A 20,742-nucleotide genomic window follows, 5' to 3' on the forward strand; every position below is an offset into this window, starting at 1 on the left:
ATAATGTCCAAATGTATGACCGACTCCCAGTAACTTGGAAGGTCGATCTACCTATGCCTATAGTTCACCCCTTGGGGGGACAAAAATCTGCGATTTATTTTTATTATAAAATTTATTTAATCATAAGATATGTAAATAAAACTATGTAAAACTCATAAACTATTGCTTGAAGTCTTTTTTAGTTTCAAGTCTGGAAAATTTTCCATGGCTCTCTAATATCGTCGCCGTAATAGCCTTTAGCTGGCATAGAAGCGCCGAGACAAAATGCATTGGAAAAATTGAAACAAAGAAGAATTTTAAAAAATCTTTTTGGAAAAAAGTTTTTTGTGTGTGTATGAATTAATATCTGAAAAAAAATTGTTTAAAAACACATTTTTGCTAAGTAAAGTACCAAAAACGATGATTTTTTGCAATGTTCGTATGGGAGACTTCTAAGTCCCAGGAGGTCCCAGGGGGTGAACCCAGGGGCCTTCCAAAGTTAGTTGGGGTTTGTTATATATTTGGACGCAATTGGAGCACTCTAAATGGATTAAAACGGATTTTTTCAAAATTAAATCCCTATTTTTGGGTCAATGCACGGCACATCAGAATTTATTTTAGAGGTATGGTTTCTTCAGCAAAGTATCTTATTTTGATTCCTAGTATCCGAAAATTATATGTGCCTAAGCGACTTTTAAATCGACCCGCCCTAATATATATATATATATATATATATATATATATATTATGTATAAATATATTTTTTATACCATCGTTTATTATTATTACTAGCAAGCAACGGTCGAAGGCGTTTCACGGGTGCAAAAGACAAAGCTGAACCGAGCAGCCCCGCTGAAGAAACTAAGGAAGTAGAAGCAAAAGTTGCCAAACCTTCACCCAGATCTAGGTTCTCATCAAGGGCTAGCCCAAAGGCACCAGCTCAATCTGAAGATATCGCAGGATCCGAATCTAATCAACAAATAGCCGTACAGGCAAAACCTAGTAGGGCTAATTACAGAAGAGCGGCCAGATCGTAGGAAGACTAGCATAATTTAATAAATAGGGTCATAGCAGTTATCAATGGTGATATTATTCAAGTATACACATACAATTTTTCGTGAGAGTTATCAAGGTTTTCTGGATAAAACAAAATGATTGATTTATGTTGCAGGGTATATAGGAGGAGAACAAATATCATTTTTAAATTTTTAATGAAAAAATTATTAATAAATGAAGATTTTTAGAATAGCACTATTGATAACTTGAAAATGTTTACATGAAAATTTATATATCATACATTGTTGTTCTAAGTTTCATTTGTCTAAAAGTAGCAGTTTCTATACTATCATTAAATAGCGTCGAAATAAAAAGGTCAGGTCATAAATTATATATATTAAAAAGTTAAAAATTTACTTTAATGGCCTTCAGTTCTAGAAAAATTAGCAAATATTTAGTGCATAGTTACCACTCAAAATATTTAATATGTATATAATTATTTTTTAATAAATAAATATAAAAGAAATATCAAATATGATTGTTTTGGAGGCTGTAAACTTCACAGCAGGGTCTTAGCAAGTTCAAACATATTGCAACCATAAATTGAGTGCAACTTACACAGTTTTATAAAAACTACATGCTGCAACTTACACATTAATGAATATTTTGTATAGTTTTTATGTCCATTTTAGTGTGTTACTTCAGATTACGAAATTATCGTTATACAATGTTTCATCAAAATCGGTCGATCTGAGCCAAAAACAAATGCAATTCCCATCCAATATCTGCCGAACAGTTTTTAAATTTTTAAAATCAATTCAAGATTGTGAGCTAAAACGAGGACGAAAATTTTTACACTTTTCTGTTAATTACAAAGAAACGGCTTGGCTGATCGCGTCAAACTGACCTTATCTACTACCCTATCTAACTAGTCCTTATCAAGTCACATCGAATGGGTTTGAAATTTTTGAAATTGGTCTACTCGCTTTTGAGAAAATGTCGACAAAAGTTCAAAAACCGGCTCACATATAACACACATTCTTTTTCCAAATTTAGTCTCATTTAATTCAGAATATGGCTTGTAACGTCGAGGAAACATAAAATTAGCAACTCGAATTTTTTGGCGCAAACATAAACTTCTTCTTCGGAAAGTTAAAAATATTGTATGTTTTTGTAAAGATGTATGAGTTGCAGAATGTAGGCAATTGTCTTTGTGTTTGAACATGTTTGAATTTATAAAGATCCTATATTCTGGCTAAGGAAAGACTTATGCTTGACAATATTTGTTACGATTTTCCAGCTTGTTATAGTATTCCTGGATTCTAAATGCTGACCTAAAAGTTATAATCAGACATTGAGACATTGTAACGCTTGCTAGAAAAAAGAGTTCACTAAATTGAGTAGGTTGGCGTTATTGCCAATCTCCTAACATGAAAAAGATGTTTACTGGACACCATTAACCTGGATTAAAAAGATTAAACCTTACAAAATTGTCGCCAAATATTGATAATTAAACATTTCAGTTATAAATTAAAACAAAAATCGTTATTGAGTTAATGGAAAAGCTCCATGGAAAGCGCAAGAAGTGCACGATCCAAAAAAGGTCTCGCTATGCAAAGTTTTATTAAAATCATGACTTTCATTAACTGATTACAAACAGTTAATTGACGTGTTTCCTTAACGATTTTTTCCAATTTTAGTCAAAAACTAAACTAATTGCATTCTTTGGTGAAAACATAAACTCTTAAATAAAAGTAGAGCCATTTTATATTTTTAACTTCCCGTAGGGCATTTCACGTTTTAAAGGTTTCTGAACATTTTAGCATGCCTTAGAAAAAATGGATGTATGTGTGTAACGTATGTATGGATAAAATTTTTCGTCCACATTTTGAGGCGCACGGATTAACCGATTTGAATGGTTTAAAAAACATTCGATTTCAATTAAGGGAGATATGCTGATTAGTTTTTGGCAAAGGAAGGTTCAGCTATTTTGGAGATACGGAGCAAAGAGTGCAGAAAATAGAAAGTGAGTTTTTGATAGAACGTAACATACAATTTGAATGAACGAAACATATAATTCGCAATGACGGGGAGAAGTAGTGATTGGTTTTTAGCAAAGGCAGGTCAAGCCGTTGCGGACATTCAGAGCTAAATGACCACAAAATGGTCGTTTTTAAGTGAACTAAGCATTTGAATGATTCAAGAAACTTAATAATAATAATAAATAAACTAATAATAAATAACTTAATAATAATAAACTAAATCCTTAATTTTAAATTCGATTGATTAAATTTCGTTTATTAGCACCAAAGTATGTTCCAAATTGGTTAATACACAAAAACACAGGCACTAGCACAGTTAAGGATGCAATAATCGCTTACTCACACAAATATAGAAATCGCCTAGCTGATCACCCGAACTTTGCTCACCAGAAAACTTCAGAACAACTCTACCAGGGCCCGATTAAAAAGAAAATTTCTTCTGCATTAATCAACAATAGATAAGACTTTCGACAAATCACTGGCAATGGTCAGGTAATTTGTATTTAGCCAACGCCTTCAGTTTTATGTCAAAATATTTCACTTGTTGTCCGTTTCAGGACAGTTATAAAAATTATTAAAATAATAAAAAGATAATGTACCATAAAAAAAATTGTTTATTTATTTTTCTGTAAAGATATATGTAAGATATAAGTTATAGTATTTATAATAATCTATATGAAAACATTTAATATTCCTCGAATACTTCATTACGGTACTGGAAGTTCCAGCAATTTGCCCTGACACGATGCCACACACTACTAGTTTTAGACCATAGATTTAGACCAGCGATGTCCAACCTAAATTACTCTTTGGGCGAAAATTTAGGAATATACAATGCACTGGGCCGCAACAAATCTGGAAAAACTAGTGGTGCATGGCATCGCGCCTTAAGGCAATTTGATGGAACTTCTCGTACCGTAATTCCAAACTTGTAAAAGCTTTAATATTTTTGAAAACTTTGATAAAGTTAAATTTTTGAGAATCTTGAAATTATTGAAAAAAGTGGACTTTTTTGAAAAAAATGTTTTTTTTGTATTTTAAAACTGTTTGAAAAATTTTTTTTTTCTCTCCCCACCATAGATTTAATTACTTAAAATGAATTTATTTATTTAAATTGAAAATAATAATTTGTGCGATTGTTGTTTGTCATGGGGCCGCATAAACATCGCCATCGGGCCGCATGCGGCCCGCGGACCGCAGGTTGGACATGGCCGATTTAGACTCTAAATTTAGAGCATTTGCTTCGTGATTTCTACTCTTCTTAGTGTCTACTCTCCTTTCATCTAAGTTTCTACGCTCTATGATCAACGAAAAATGCAGTTGTGCCATCTACCGGCATTTTCCTTAAATTCTGAAAGTTGCTCAATTTGACAATGACAGCAGTCGCTTTTGGCATAAGATAAAGTAAACGTGTGTCAGTCAACGTGTATATCAAATAAGGTGTAATGATTTTCCTTCTCGTGCTTACAAGGCAATCCATATTGCTAAGATCAATCTTGAGATAATAATGATTAGTAATTATCTTTTCTAAAAATCTCAAATATGCCTTCAAGTCGTAGCAATAGACAGTACATAGACAATCACATATTTTGTAACTGAATTCATCGAAACCGGTGGCATGTTTGAGACTATATTTATATTATTATGAAAAAGGTATTTAATTGACAAATTATGGAAATATCAGAAAAGCGACCCTTGACTCCAATAGTGACAAAAAACTATGAAGGGCTTTATAATGTCAGAGCCTTGTTTTTCCTGATGCTGTGGTACTTTTTTAGCGGATGCACACTTTTTTTAAACAAGTATATATTAAGTGCAAAAGGAGGAGACCCAACATGTTTAGGTAAAAAGTCAATATATTACAAACCTATTTATTTATAAATCCAAATTAAACTTTATGTCAACTTTTTTTTCTTTAACTATTCTTGTATCATCATAGAAAATTAATTAAATTTTTGAAGACTATTCTTACCTATTTGAAGTAACAAAAGATTCCAATTTAAAAAGAATTGTAAGATTGGAAAGATGGCTTATTCTACATTATAATTCTAACGGTAGATAAAACTGTTGTTTAACCAATGTCAGTAGCCAGATGGTGTTGTGCTCTCAAAGCCTTTATTTTTATTTTTATTTTAAAAATATCTATCTAACAAAAAAAAAAGAATCAAAAAAATTATTCCAGTATTCTATACATACTTGCCCAAAGAAGTATTTACAGAATGCTTGTTTTTTATTTGAATGAAAATATAAATTATATACATCTCAGAGAGACGGAAGTGTCTGGTATGAGAGATCATACAAAATATCTATACAATAGTATATATTTATTTTCTACATGTCGTAATATGGTCATTACAACATTTTATTATATTCATTTTTATGAATATGTTTATACAACTACTATTATTTAATACAGGGGAAATATGGAAAGAATGGTATATATGGACAAAATAACATAGTGGTCTTATTTAAAAATCAGCTAATTTTAGTAAAGTTTCCCAGCTGTTTAACCTTGAGAAAACCATAATTACAATTCTGTCAAATGTTGAGAGTCATTGTCACAATCTTGTTGCAGTATAATCGATTCAAACAATTATACTGGGTTCAACAATTTATATTAAAATGAACTTATGACTGTACTAGAGATTTCAGTCAATTTTATTGCAATTATCAGGTGTTTGATGGACATACATAGACAATAGACAAAATGACATAGATAGATAATAGACAAAATGACATAGTACTATTTTGAACTACAGGATAGTTCATTTAAAGCTAAGAAAAAAGAAAATTGATAAATGCAAAAAGTAATTGATTTTTAACTTTCACTCTAACTTTTTCTAACAGACCAAAGGATCAACTGGTAAAAAGAAGAAACATGTATTTATTGCAAAGACCTCATTTTCCATTCTAAGTCTGGTAAAATTTGGTTACGATGTATGACTGGTTTGCTTTGGGCTTATTGGTTATATGCGAGGACAAACCAATTTATTTGTGAATTACTTTCTTAAAAATCAGCATCTCAATATGTCTTTACCATATATATCATTTTGACTATTCCCCTCGACTTATCTTTTCGTCCATACCCTATTTGATTTTTGCAACTAGTCACATTTTTTTCAATAATTATGTTATTATAGTTTCTACTTAATAAAATACTATGTTACTTATAGTCAATGAACTAAAGATGGGTAAAAATTATTGAGACTAGTTAAGATATTAAAAAATAAGTAAATATCATAGAAGAACCAAATACCATGTTATTTTGTCCATACTTACCCTACTTACATTTTATACATTCTGTGGGGTATATATTTTATTTTATTATCAGACATTTTAAATATATCACCTATAAGCATATATATCATAACCATGTTAGAATTTTTTTTTTCAAATAAAAGCAATAGGGCTTTAAGTACTCTATAAGCGAATTAATATATGATATATAAATAGTTCCACAAAATTTTCATACTTATAGCACAGAACTTCAATAGCAATCATATAAGCAAATATAATATTATATATGTGGTGTGTCATTTTTGTTATGTATTTCATTGTAATTATTAAAAACAATATAATTTCAACATATTTGTTTTTATTTCACAGGTGCCAGCCAAATGTTTATGACAGCTTTCTGTGGATTTGTCCAAATGTATTTTCCATGCGGAATGTTTGAATCCACTGGGACAAGAAAAAACAGACCGCCTGGGTTTTTAAAGCATATGTGTTTAGTAGGATGCACAAGGTTAATACTTTTATGTTTCACACAATACAGTTACATGCATATATATATATATATATATATATATATATATATATATAAAAATATATGTAAGATAATTTTTATTAATTATTACTTATTACTTATAATGCACTTAAATTATATTTTTAGATTTTTGACTGTTGTTCTAGGATTGGTGGCATTGAATTATGTAGCAGTTAGCTTTACTGAAACCATCAAAAGTTCTGCACCAATATTTACAGTTTTGATATCACAATGTGTTCTTGGTAAGAATGATAAATTTCTCCTGAAAACAAATTTAATAGGGTGATATTGAATTTTTTTCTGTAATATATAGAAGAATTATTTAAACTGAATTGCAAATTTAAAATTATTGATTTGGAGTATATAAGTGAGCTTCATACTTTAGCTAGAATTAAAATTAAAATTCGAATGATTTTGGATATTCAAAAAAATATTTTTTTTAGAAATAAAATAATTCTTTTTTCCCAAAATCAATCATTTCATCAACACAAGCAGAAAGTTGTAAGAATCATTCAAATCGGATGCTTAATTCTCTCAAAAACTGCCATTTTTTGCACTTTCAGCTCGGTATCTCCGAAACGGCTGCATCTGCCTGTGCCAAAAACTAATCGCCACTTTCCTCTGTCATTACGAATGGAATGCTTTTTGGATCATTCAAATCGGATATTCCGTCCTTTCAAAAACTCGATTTAGATTTTCTGCACTCTTTGCTCCATATCTTCAAAACGGCTGGACCTGCTTTTGCCAAAAACTAATTAGCCCATCTCCCTATCAATAGGAATCAAATGTATTCTGAATCATTCGAATTGGTTGATCCATGCAAGATTCAACTATACAAGAAATTCATACTTGTTAAAAATAACAAAGTAGAATAACCAATTTTTTGCAATACTATATTAATAATTTTGCAATAATATGATAAAACTATTTGCAAGCTCAGTCAAGTTCTATGAACTTTCCCATACATATAGATAATGGACTTAATTAATATAGTAGAATTCAGAGATAGCTCTTACATGAAATTTTCAACTGTTTATTTTGAAAATAAAGTTTTTGTTTCATTTTTGTCATTTTTGCAATTTGCAATTGATATTTTTTAAAAACACTTGCATCTATATTAGCTTACTTACTTGTTAGTACGTAGATGGTGCATGTTGTTTTAAATCAGTGTAATTGTATCTCACATTACACAGTTTTTTCAATTGTGGTATGAAGCAATACAAAGTTATTTGAAATGTCGAGATCAAATAAAATTGGCAGATTGGATTTTCTGGCAAAACATAAACTTTTACTTCAGGAATTAAATTTTTTTTTGTAGTTTTGAACGTAAAGTTCATAATTTTTGCCTCAAAATCTTGTTGGTTTTGAAAAAAGTCTTGTGCAATGGTCAGTGTTAATTTTATCCCACTTCAAAATTGATAGCACTATGAAGATCATTTTGATATCTTAAATGCAAATATTGATTGTATGTTTGATGCTCTTTAGCATATAACTTTATATATATATATATATATATATATATATATATATATAATTAGTTTGTATGTGTTTGTACAGGTTTAATAATCTACATAATCTCATTCCAGGAGAGCAAATTGGTCTATATGTCCGCCTATCATTGATACCAGTTATGGGTGGCCTTGCACTGTGTTCAGCAACTGAACTTAGTTTTAATACTTTAGGTTTTATTGCTGCAATGAGTACAAATATAACAGAGTGCTTACAAAATGTTTATTCAAAAATGCTCATCTCTGGCGAGAAATATAAATACACGTAAGCACCACATAACATATTTGTATTTGCTATTGGTAGATTCTTATTGTAGAAATTTGATTTATTAGATGAAGTTATAGTAGCCAGTGGAAAGATTAAATTTTGTAGCGCTTTATTGGTTTATCTGGATAACTTTATGCTATTTTGTCAATTTTATTAGTTTATTCATTTATACATTTAAATTTCAAGGAAAAGAGCATTAATTTTAAACGGTGCTTTTAATTATTCAATTTAGAAACCATTTATTTAAAAATAAATAGTTGCTTCTTCAGAAAGTAGCATTTTGTTATTGATACAATTTTAATGAATTCAATATAATTAAGATAACTAACATTGGTAGTATAAAATCAAATAGTTAAATTGTAGTTAAATTTCAATATTACTATCAAAATATTGTTTACTATAAAATTTTTTATTCAACAGGCCAGCCGAGCTGCAGTTTTATACAAGCTTAGCTTCTGTTGTAGTACAAATTCCAGCTACTTTTATATTAGTAGATTTTGATGCTGTGAAAAACATGGCGAGTGGTGGATTGCTTATGATGTACTTAGTAAATGGAGCATTCTTTCACTTCCAAAGTATTACTGCCTACGTACTAATGGACTATATTAGTCCAGTCACTCATAGGTTTGTACAGATATATTATACTAATGAATAATATATGAGCCGCTCAGTGCACACATCGACTAACTCCACTTTTTGAAAAAACTGAGATATTAGTGGGAAAGAACTTGGTATAATCATAACTTTTAGTATTTATAATAACTTTCCGGAATAATAAAGATTAGCACCGTTAAATGGCAAATTTTTTTTGGCCATTGAATAATAAGAAATTTATTTCAGAAGCCATTTCGATTAACTCCATACTCTGTATAATGTAAATCGTTTCAGTAACGCTGTATCTGTTCTGGCCGTGCATCGACGCTTCTACATTTATATTTAAATTCATATTATCAGGGAAATTTTAAAAAACAATGTACATTACATCATCGCGTTTCTCAACTTTTTGTTTTATGGAGTTAATCGATGTTTGCACTCAGCGGCTCATATACACATATTTATGTATAAATACACTACATAAATATGTGTATGCAGGACAGGTGCTAGGGTCTTCATCGCTCTCATGCCATTTTGTTCCTAGTGTTGGGGGGTGCTTGGTTATTTTTTTCAAATACTATTACTTAAGGGTAGGCGTTGGCTTATATATATATTTACATTCTGTCCATAAAGTATTGGGAAATGTTTAATAATAGTAATTGTTTAATTATTATTTTCATTCTGCTTTAGTGTCAAAATAGACCTCTTTTGAAGTTATGCACATATGCTAATGATTAATTCAATCATCAAAGTACCATATAATCGCCCTTGAAGTGATCGCCTTTGGCTCCTTTCTTTTTGCTATATTGCGTTACCATGACTTTAAGTTTTGACCAATTTCGACGTGGTAAAAAGTAAGTCTTGGTTTCGGCTCATTCACTTATACGCTTTCAAAAATTTATATGGGGGTTTTCGAGGTTGTTGATCACAATTTTGATATTCAATTTGCTAAAAGCAACATGGCGGATTCAAAATGTCGGAACATTTCTGAGAAATTACAACTTATACGCTCCTTAAAGTGTACGAGTTTTTTCGAGATTGCCGATTGCGAATTTGATATTGATTATACTGAAAATAAAATATGTATATGATAAATTAGGGAGTACTATTATCGGTAAAAATACGTTACTTTCTAAAAATCATTACTTCTAACTAAAAAAAATTTCATAGAATATCAAGATTGCGCCGAAGCAAAGTGTGCAACTTTGTACAGTTGAATTTTACAATACTTATAGGAACAGATATTTCTAATACAAAAAAAAATCTAAGGGGAACTCGATGAAACTTTTTTTCAGCTATTTTAAAGTTTGTGTTATTATCGAAAATTTAGAAAATTATGTTTAATTTCACACACATGTAAAAAACAAAAAAAAAATGCAAACGCCAATATAAGATAGAATATTTTGAAAGAAAATATCTTTACATATAAGATTTTGAAGATGATATGTTGATCGTGCAACGCTCACTGTAAGAGTGAGTTACAAAGATAGCATGCGCGTGACGTCCGAATTATGGCCTTTCGGATCTTTTCGGGTGTTATTACCGTTTCTTTCATCCACTTTTTGGGCGTGAATTTGGAGTATCACGGTAATGAGCAGTGAAAACAAGAAACAAAAGATTTAATCACATTTAGTGCTGGAGGGTGGCTCTAACGATAGCCACTTGTGGTTTTTCAGCCAAATATAAAGCAATCACATTATCATTCTTGAATTCCATCATGAATAACTTTTTTTTTTGAAAGCAATAGATTAAATTGCTTTTGTACGTTTTAAACAACTGAAAAGTTCTACAAGTTGTTGAAATGCTGAAATGCGAGTTTTGTTTTATTAACTCAGAAGAGAACGAGTATAAAAAAAAATCTATTGGTGTATTCTTTAAATATAGTTTTAAATTACTGCAAATGTTCATCTTTATTTATGGTTATAATTAGAACAAATATGGTACAATTCATATGCATGGCTCTAATTCACCACTCACCTTTTCTCTTTAAGTATTCAAGATAAACAAACTATGTATATCATTTTCAGTGTTGCAAATACTGTCAAGAGAGCATTCCTGATATGGATGTCTGTTGTGCTGTTTGGTAATTCAGTCACATTACTTAGTGGTTTAGGTACACTTATTGTTATTTTTGGAGTTTTGCTTTATAACAAAGCACAAGATTATGATTCTCAAATACAGCGAAGTAAGAAAGCACAGATTCAAGCAGCCAAACAAGATGTCAGAAATATATGATAAAGACGTATATAATCGTTAGTCAAATAATAATGTTTATGCTAGTACAAGCATATTTATAAATTATTATTTAGGCATTTTTCTTTAAGTTGAACATCCCAGTGAAAGTGGAAGACATTTGTAAGATTTAGATATAAAAGAAAATTATTTTTATATACAAGATTATAATTTATTATATAACTAGGATTGTAAAGAATGGAGTGAAATAAAAATATTTCAATTAAATTTGATTTGTTCTACATTTCAATATAAAGAAGTATTTCTATAAACTTCTTGGAATTACAATTTCAATTGTGCGGAAAGAATGATACAAAAGTTGCTGGATTTTTTCCTAGACAGCAATAGTGAGGATGGTGAGGATCATTTGATACAGCAATCATGAAATTGGCAAATATGTTTTTAACAAAGAGCAATACTCGAATGATGGCTGTTTTTCAAAAATAGATAAAAACATTGCTGTTATCAATTAATTTTAAAATTAATATAAACTGAAATATTATAGGTACATTTACTGTGAGGAATAGGCAATTTACAGTAGTTTGTCAAATCGTTATTTTGAATATGCAGTTTATCTTGGATTGCATCAATGCAAGGCGATATTTGCATTTTGAAACTACTGGAAAAACCATTGGAGTATTATGTACTATCTGTAAAGGATTTTCTTGAAGAAGACAACATTTTTATTAAATGGTTAAATATTTTTTTGCCAGCAGTGATAGCAGTGATAGCTACACTATGGGCAGATATGAAGTCAAATAATATAAACATTTGATGAATATCTGAGGCATGTTTTAGAAAACTGTTCTACAACAAACTTTATAATGCAATAGTAGTAAATCAAGTGCTTATTGCAGTATATACGAAAATTGAAATTTATTTAGAAATTTCTCATATTAAAATCCATTTCAGTCATTTGTTTAGAGATTACCGGCCAGAGAAAGATATAGCGTTGAAGTGTGTCTGAACTAATCATATGTAGTGCAGACAATAATAACGGTTTGATGATAATTTTTTTCAAGAATTAATTCAAAGAATATATGTTTCTGAACTACATAAACAATTAATATCGTAACAAGTCCAAGGTTGTATTTAAAAGCTTAAGAATGGCATGAGACAAAAGGAAACTCCATCTATAATAATTAAAATTCTTTTAAAGGTTAGAAGAATTTGAGTATATTTACAGTTTGCATACATTGCTTGAGTTTAACTTGGATGAATAAATTTTTTTGGGTTGACTAGGATAGTTCATTATTTTATCACAGTAAGAAATGGGAATAGAAGCTAAGTATTAGATTAGGCAGTCTCTCTTTATTTTTGCGAAAAGCTTTTCTATCATCTATCATGGATTAAATCGATTATTTACACAAATCGGGAAGTTTATGTAACATGTCCTTGTAGTATACAAAGTCCCTTTTCGGCCGACTATTGTAAATTCATCAAATTTATTTAATGTCCTTTACTGGACGGTTGTAAATAAAAGAGATAAGAAAAAAAGTTCTCTATTGGTCATTACTGTTTTGAAAACAGGGTACTTAATAAACGTTGGTAATTATTTCTCACACAATATTGACAATATTTACTGAATAATCATATGAGCTGTGGTGGAGGAATATGATTTCATTGCATCTGAAAGTTTTTACTAATTTCCAATGAGAAAAAAAACATGATATATTGATACTATAATAATAACTCTACTATATTATTCGCATTATGTGTTTGCGACTTTTATTAATTGTTTAGTACAACTACAATCATAAATATTGGCATAATTGCCTGGGTATCAGGAATTTTTGTTCCCCAAAAAACATGAAATATTTTTTTCACCTTAGAATAACAATTTATCGGCACAATTTTGTTGTCTAGGTTTATGTAAAGTTTTGCATTCAGTACACTAAAATAAAATTATTAAATAAAAGTAAAAAACTCAAACAAATCTCTCACGACTTAAATCCACCGGAAATAAATCTTCGAACTAGCACACTTTCATATATTTAGCATTTTTTCAGAAACTAGGTTTATTATATAGTACCGGGCTTTCGGCCTGCTAATCTCCTTCTTCCTGCTAAAAGTCCATTTAACCCTCTCGGTGTTTCGCTACTCACTTCGGGTTTTTCACTTTTTTCGTCAGTGGTTTCTTCAGGGCTCGCTTCGACTTCAGTTTCGGTCTGCTTCTCTGAGTTTTCCGCTGAAGTTTCTGTGGTTTCAGCAATTTCTTCATTTACTGCTGCTTTGATGGGTGATTTTCGCCGAGCAATCAGCGGATTTGAGCGTCTATTATTGATTAATGGATTTGTTGCTGGTGGTTTTGGTTTTTGGGCAGTCACCTGCAAACGTGGTCGTTGGCGCAGTTTGCTGAGGCCTGAAGCAGTTGTGGTTTCTGGCACAGGCTGTATATGTAAAAAAATAAATATATTGTGAACTATTAACCTACTTATATGTTAAATAGTAATTAAAGCAATTACTTAATATCTTTAGTAATATGTTAAGTGTCAAGAATCAACTCAATTACGTTACGATTAACTATAATTTTTTTGACGGCACAGACGAGTGAACATTGTAGATTTAAGAACTTACTTCGCCTTCAGAAGCTGCATGTTCACTATCAGCAATTGTTTCTTCTTTATTCAAATCAGGAGTGGCGGTAGATCGGCTCTTTCCACCGATAAGTGGTTTTGGTCGGGTAGGTCGCCCATTCAAACGTGATCTAAATTAGAACAATTAACACATTTACGTTAATAAAATCATCTTACCTATTAGTACTTATATGTATGTGGTACCTGACTGTTTTTGGTGTTACTGGCACATCTTCTTGGTTTCCTTCTTTCTTTTCATCTGTTTGCGTTTCTTCATCGGTTGTTGTACTCGTTGGTGTTTGCCTTCCTCTGGTTCTAATGCTAAACGCTGGTCTAGGCCTAAACATTAAAAAAAAATATTTACGAGATATTGAGATAATATCAATACATATTTAGTTAAGGCAGGTCTAGCGGTTTCGGAGATATAGAGGAAAAAGTAAAAAAAAGTTGATATTTGGCGGTCAAAAATGACCATTAGACATATGAACATTAAATTATCTGATATTTGATGAAAATTAAAAAAATGAGTACTAATTTTGTTATAATTTTGTTGGGTTCCGTACCAAGATTGTTAATTTTTACCGTTTACGGTTCAAGCAAATTTCAAAATATTCAGAATTTTTTTTCCAAAATTTTCAAAAATATACAAAGTGTTATACTTCAAATATGAATTTTAAATTTACAATTCAGTTTGAAAACGTATATTTCATATACGTTATTCTAATCGTAAGAAATATTTCCTCAGATGAATTTTTTTGGCACCTCTTCCTAATGTAAACTTTCTCAAGTATTTTGAGCGATAAGATCGTCACCGTATATTTTGTGAACGATGAAATATATAGTGATTATAATTACCTATTTAAAAATGTTTAAAACGATTGTTATTAATCATTGATCAATATTCGTAAATTACTGATTTTTTTCCTCGAATATTTCATTCTGATACGGGAAGTTCCAGCAACTTGCCTTAAGGCATGATTTCATGCACCATTAGTTTTATTCTTATATTGTAGGGACTCCACCCTTTTATATGGCAAGACGCCGTACTTTTTGTATGTACTGTACCTTGTAAGTTTAGGTCCAGATGAAACAGCACTGGGAGTTGCCTCCTTGTCTGATTCATTTTCTGCATTAGGAGCTGCTGTTGTTCTTCCTCGCAAGTTAAATCTGTTGCGACCTATTAATTCAAAGGGATTGCATATATCGTGATCATTTAAACATTTTTTTTGTTCATTCAATACCTATTGAAGGTTTGGAATGCGAGACTGATTTAGCTTCTTCGGCTGTGGCCTGTGGTTCATCGACGGATGCTGCATGTGGTTTCGCTGTTGTTCTGCCGCGTCCAAAGGCTGGACGTTGTCCTGCTGGCGAGAAACGGCTTTTTGTTTTTGGGGCTTCCACTGGTGCTGCTGTTGTCGTAGTAGTTGTTGTTACTTTACCACCTGGTCGCGCACCTGTTCGCAAACGGAACCTGTTTCGTCCTAAAATTTGTTTCAAGAGAATTTTTATTTAGAAAAAAACATACAATTACTATTTTTTAACTGGTGTTATTTATTCTAATTGTTCCTGTATTAGTAATAAAAAATTATCATGTTATCAAAATATTATTAGCTTTTCCTAAAATATTTAGTATTCTTTCAACGCATTTACTTTTGATAGCTATTGTTAAATAAATACTTATTCGATTAAGCCTGCCATAAACACATGACCATATACATACTTGAAACATGAATGCATCATTTACTATTTTTTTTATAAAAATAAAAATTTCAATAAAAATCTACTAGAGTAGACTAGTACTAGTTGAGATTTTTAAAGATTGTTATACGTATAACAATCTTCAAAAATAATTCAAGGATTTCAATTTTAAATAACTCAAATTGACCATATATTGTAATAAAGATGTTTCTGATTCACTCAATAAATGAAATTTTATTAATAGCAGTAACTGTAACGACCATCACTGAAAATAAATAGTGTCAGTGGTCTTACAAACCAGTAACGGAAAATATAAACTCTCCATTTGAGTAAACAGGTTGTAACTATTAAATAAAAAAACATTTATGTTGGGCATAGTAAATCTCGCTTAGATATTTCTAAGCGCAACCAGAGAAAATATGTTCTGGCTGGGCAGAGGTGGCTCAGAGCCAGAGCAAGGCTGTCTGTAGTTTCAAAAAATGGATACAAGAAGCACTCGAAATGACATTAATATTTATATCAATCATAATACAAAATCCATCAATCTCCAAAATATTGACATTGGGTCAAACATTTTTCGTATGAATAATTTTTTAAATTCATATCATTAGTTTAAAAAAATATATTTGTTTATAACCTGTATCAATCATGCTTATGTGTATAGAAACAATTTTAATAATACTTAGATCAAGTTCAAATTGTTCATATCGTAGTATATGATTTTTTTCTTTTTCTATTTTCTTTTGATACTATTTTGAAATTTATACAATGATATGTTTTTGTTTTCAAATGATTGAACATTCGGAAAATGATATTTTCTCACAATATTTTTTTATATTTTTAAGATTTTTTTTTGTATTACCTGCTGGCAATGCAGTTGTTGTTGGTTCAGTGGTAGTAGTCGTGGGCTCGGTGGTGGTAGTTGTTGGTTCTGTCGTTGTTGTAGTAATTTCGACTTCGTCTGATGTTGTGTATTCTGTGCCAGAACCATTACCTTCAGTAGTAGAATCGTTACTTTCAGTTGTTGAATCACTGTTAGCATTCAAGTTTTCGCCTGCCAGATATGCGTATAAATCAAGAGCAACCTATGAAATATGATAATGAATCATTTGCGATCTTGAAATATTTTAAGAAAATCTATTAAATCCTTGATCATAAAATGTGAATATATCTAATGGAATTTATTTATACATTCTATGTTGCTTCATTTATGATCAGATATGAGTTACCATCAAATATGACTAATAAACGTAGAACAATTAACATACCAAATACGAAACTGATATTTTTTAGTTCTACATATTTTTATTCATATAACTCTCTTTGATAACGTCAACCAGTATCTATTAGAGCTGTGAACCGGATCCGGGTCCAGTGCGGTTCCGGTTCTGGAACCGGTTCTAGAACCGGTTCTCAAATTTTGGGAACCGTCGACGGTTCCATTTTTTTTTTAACTTCCCGTAGGGTAAGTTATTGTAATGAGCCGAAAATCTAAATTGAAAATTTTTACATTTCTCGACGTTTTGAAGGTTTCTGAACATTTTGGCATACCTCAGAAAAAAAGGATGTGTGTGTGTGTGTGTGAGTGTGTATGTATGTATGGATACAATTTTCCGTCCACGTTTTCGAGCGCACGGATCAACCTATTTGAATGGTTCAAAAAACATTCGATTCCTATTGATAGAAAGATGCGCTGATTAGTTTTTGGCAAAGGCAGGTCCAGCCGATTAAGAGATACGGAGCAAAGAGTGCAGAAAATAGAGCGTCCGATTTGAATGATCCCAAAAGCATTCAATTCGTAATGACGGGGAGAAGGGGTGGTTCGTTTTGGCAAAGGCAGGTTCAGCGGTTTCGAAGATACAGAGCTAAATGTGCAAAAAATGGCAGTTTTTAAGAGAACTAAGCGTCCGATTTGAATGATTCCAAAAACTTTCTGCTTGTTCTAACAAAATAATTGATTTTGGAAAAAAAATTTTTGCTTCAAAATATTTTTTTTAAATTTTTTTTTTCCAAAATTTTTTTTTTGTGTATTAAAAATAATTCAGATTTTTATTTTATTTCTGTTCTAATATACTTTAAACAAATAATTTCAACTTCCCAATTTAGTTTATATAATTCTTATAAATATAAGAAGACAATGATACAATATTTATAATAATCTATTTTAAAACATTTAATATTTCTCGATCATTTCGTTACAGTACGGGAAGTTCCAGCAATTTGCCTTAAGGCACGATGCCATACACCCCACTAGTTTTAATTTTTTTTGTCACCTACAACCTTTTATTTTTATATCCTATATTATTATTTCTAATTCTCATTAATTTTAACTCAACATTTCAAATATTCAAATATAAGAACTCAAGACATTATTTATTTCCATTTCAAAGCCTAATTTCGATTCAAAATTGATTAACTTATTCGAATTAAGAAGTTAAACCTACTATAACTTTCGCGAAGGAGTACTTTGTTTTAGCCAGAAAATCTGACTGGATAATATTATGCTAATAAGTCGTTCTGTATTGTTAGAGACCACATTTGCCTGTTTTTCAAAGTTAAAAAAAAATATTTTTTTAAAAAAAGGATTTTAGATACGGGAAGTTCCAGCAATTTGCTTCAAGGCACGATGCCAAGCACTACGAGTTTACCTTTCAATTTCTCACAAACTGAGCTGTTGTTCATTCAAAACCTTTTCTTAAAAAAATTTAAATCGATTTTGAATATTACTATTCGAAAAATTTGGGGATGTACTGATTAGTATAACGAAAGGGTATTTTTTTCGTAATCAACCGTTAAAATATTTTTTATTTACGATTTTAATTAAATCTGCAACGATTTTTTACCAATAATAATAATGAATTATAATTTAAGTACATTTCAGTTCAATATTCAGCTTTAAGAATTTATAAATTTATTAATTTTGTTTAATAAATCGTTACCGAATATGTACACTTAACTTATGTACAATTGTACACAACAGTTTTTTATTTGGGCAGAAAGAGAGATCGGAACTTTTGCGAATGCTTGAAAGGGACAGAATAAGGGATGAACTGCCACTGTTCATCGCATATTCTGTCCCTTTATAAAGCATTCGCAACACAGATAAACACACGTGACTACAGACAGTAGCGATGACATTTGTGAACTCGCTCATTATGCGGCAGCCATTAAAATTTTTAAGAACGTAGGTGTACCAACAAAGATAAACATAAATTGAAACAGTAAAAAGATGTAAAAATTATGCAGCGGTTAAAATATTCATTATTTTCATTATTGAAATGTGTTGATATATATATATATATATATATATATATATATATATACAATTATATATAATAATCTAATATTCTTTAGTTCTAATTATGAATTGTTTGATTTTATTTATATAATAAAACTTTCGAGTTATTTTGGACAGTGTTTGTTCACAAAAGAAAATCTATTTCCATAAAAACATTAGTAATGATATTTAGAATTTATTTTCTATCACTGCTAATATAAGGACATAACTTGAATAATTTGTTTTTTTTTTTTTGTAGTTCTCTTATTTTGCGATAAGTATCATCCCTTAATTGTTAATTAACCAATAATTAATTTTTATATGCATATAACTTATATTTTTCTTCCTTATCATAGCTGATTTTAATATAAAATATGTTAACATATTTAATTATAATTATATACAAAGTTAATTATAATTATAAGCATCACATCAATTTTATACAGACGTTACATGGTACTTTATTATCGGATATGTAGCAATAAATATAATTTTAATTAAACACTTCAATTAATTTTAATATTATTTACTCATGCAATTATAAATATGAAATTAAAATAATAAAAAAATAATAATAATATGAGCGGGAATCGAACCTCCAACAACAGACGCAAAAATTAGAATTCTATCACCTTACCACTCGGCTACGACTCAAGTGATAAGAAAGCACGTTGCAAGCTATCTATAGTGTCTATACCCATGATTCATAAAATTTCAAAATGTTCGACAGACTTGAATATTTACACACCTAACTTCACAGCGTTTTTACACACAAATAAATGCGCAGCCGCATAATGAGCGCCTGTCATTGCTACTGTCTGTTGATACTCCTCAGATAAACAGACCACATGCGAAGAATTTTTTTGTTTATAGATAGGGAAAGGAGACGTGTTGCGACACAATATAAAAAATTAAACATTGTTATATATGTATTAGCCTGAATCTTTTCATTGCGAGCCATCAGTCTTTAGCCCATTAATATTGATTTTAATGACTTCTCCAAATCATACTTTGACACTTGTTTGCAGAAAGACCTCCAACTATTTTCAATAGACTACACCCGACTACAAGAGCCGCATTTTGCTATACCGTATAAATTATTATTTCTGAAACTAAATATTTATCCATTTCAACAACATTTCAAATGATATAGAAGTTAATACAAACACTTCTATTCTACTTTTAAATTGTCAATTTTAAAAAAAAATAAAATCAGTTTATGTAACATATATTAGTTTATGTTTCTAATAAATATTATTTTATATATTTGTTATTTATTTATGAAACACTATTTTAAAATATGCATTATTTCAAAATTAATTAGCAAACTCGAAGGAATTTTTGAAATTTGTTGTTTTACGATTTATGAGTCGATGTACAATCGCCAGGCTCTAAAAGTACGCTTCTGCTTTCAAAACTTTAGATATATATGTATTAGTACATTTACTAATATTATGATCATAAGGTCCACTTGCTCTCTGACTGCAAGAGTCGAATTACATAATGGGAAGAGCTTAGGTATAAAAATAAGGTTAGCAAAGTATGAAATTATATTCATATTTATATGAAGTTAACAATTTAGAAATTAAATTACTTTTTATGAATAAACTATTTATTTCAATTAAACTAAGGCGTTTTGTTGTAATACTTTTAATAATATGTTATTTTTTTAATGCTATATGCAGCCAGTTTTGTAAATTCCCCTGATCAAAAGAAACCGCCTCTTGCTATGGATATCGAAAACTTTAATTGAGAAACTAAAAACTAAAGAAACTAAAAATACGCTTCAAATTTATTGGTTTATGA

General features: G+C 30.1%; 2 protein-coding genes across 2 annotated transcripts in view; one reads left to right on the top strand and one right to left on the bottom strand.

The window, feature by feature from the left end:
* Window positions 1-4,441: 4,441 nt before the first annotated feature.
* On the top strand, window positions 4,442-11,582 carry LOC113366640 (solute carrier family 35 member E2-like). Its single transcript, XM_026608276.1, has 6 exons — window positions 4,442-4,860; window positions 6,624-6,762; window positions 6,910-7,025; window positions 8,370-8,556; window positions 8,980-9,183; window positions 11,181-11,582. The coding sequence occupies exons 1-6, from the start codon at window positions 4,689-4,691 to the stop codon at window positions 11,386-11,388; spliced, it is 1,026 nt and encodes a 341-aa protein (XP_026464061.1). The 5' UTR covers window positions 4,442-4,688; the 3' UTR covers window positions 11,389-11,582.
* Window positions 11,583-13,406: 1,824 nt separating this feature from the next.
* LOC113367179 (flocculation protein FLO11-like) overlaps window positions 13,407-20,742 on the bottom strand; it is a 31,364-nt gene continuing 24,028 nt past the window's right edge. Inside the window, exons 7-12 of the mRNA XM_026608809.1 lie at window positions 16,522-16,744; window positions 15,203-15,442; window positions 15,027-15,138; window positions 14,166-14,300; window positions 13,963-14,092; window positions 13,407-13,775 (exon numbers count right to left, since the gene is read on the bottom strand). Of these exons, the coding sequence (XP_026464594.1) occupies window positions 13,407-13,775; window positions 13,963-14,092; window positions 14,166-14,300; window positions 15,027-15,138; window positions 15,203-15,442; window positions 16,522-16,744 (1,209 nt within the window). The remainder of the gene's footprint in view (window positions 13,776-13,962; window positions 14,093-14,165; window positions 14,301-15,026; window positions 15,139-15,202; window positions 15,443-16,521; window positions 16,745-20,742) is intronic.

Source organism: Ctenocephalides felis, unplaced genomic scaffold (genome assembly GCF_003426905.1).
Source record: "Ctenocephalides felis isolate EL2017-DRISC unplaced genomic scaffold, ASM342690v1 CF-g0.4_SCAFFOLD_01170, whole genome shotgun sequence".
NCBI classification, from domain to species: domain Eukaryota; kingdom Metazoa; phylum Arthropoda; class Insecta; order Siphonaptera; family Pulicidae; genus Ctenocephalides; species Ctenocephalides felis.

Excerpts from the sequence above, each read along its gene's own strand:
- LOC113366640 (XM_026608276.1), top strand. The coding sequence starts at position 4,689 with ATGGAAATATCAGAAAAGCGACCCTTGACTCCAATAGTGACAAAAAAC. Across the intron at positions 7,026-8,369 it reads GATATCACAATGTGTTCTTG|GAGAGCAAATTGGTCTATAT; the intron begins GTAAGAATGATA and ends ATCTCATTCCAG. Across the intron at positions 8,557-8,979 it reads GGCGAGAAATATAAATACAC|GCCAGCCGAGCTGCAGTTTT; the intron begins GTAAGCACCACA and ends TTTATTCAACAG.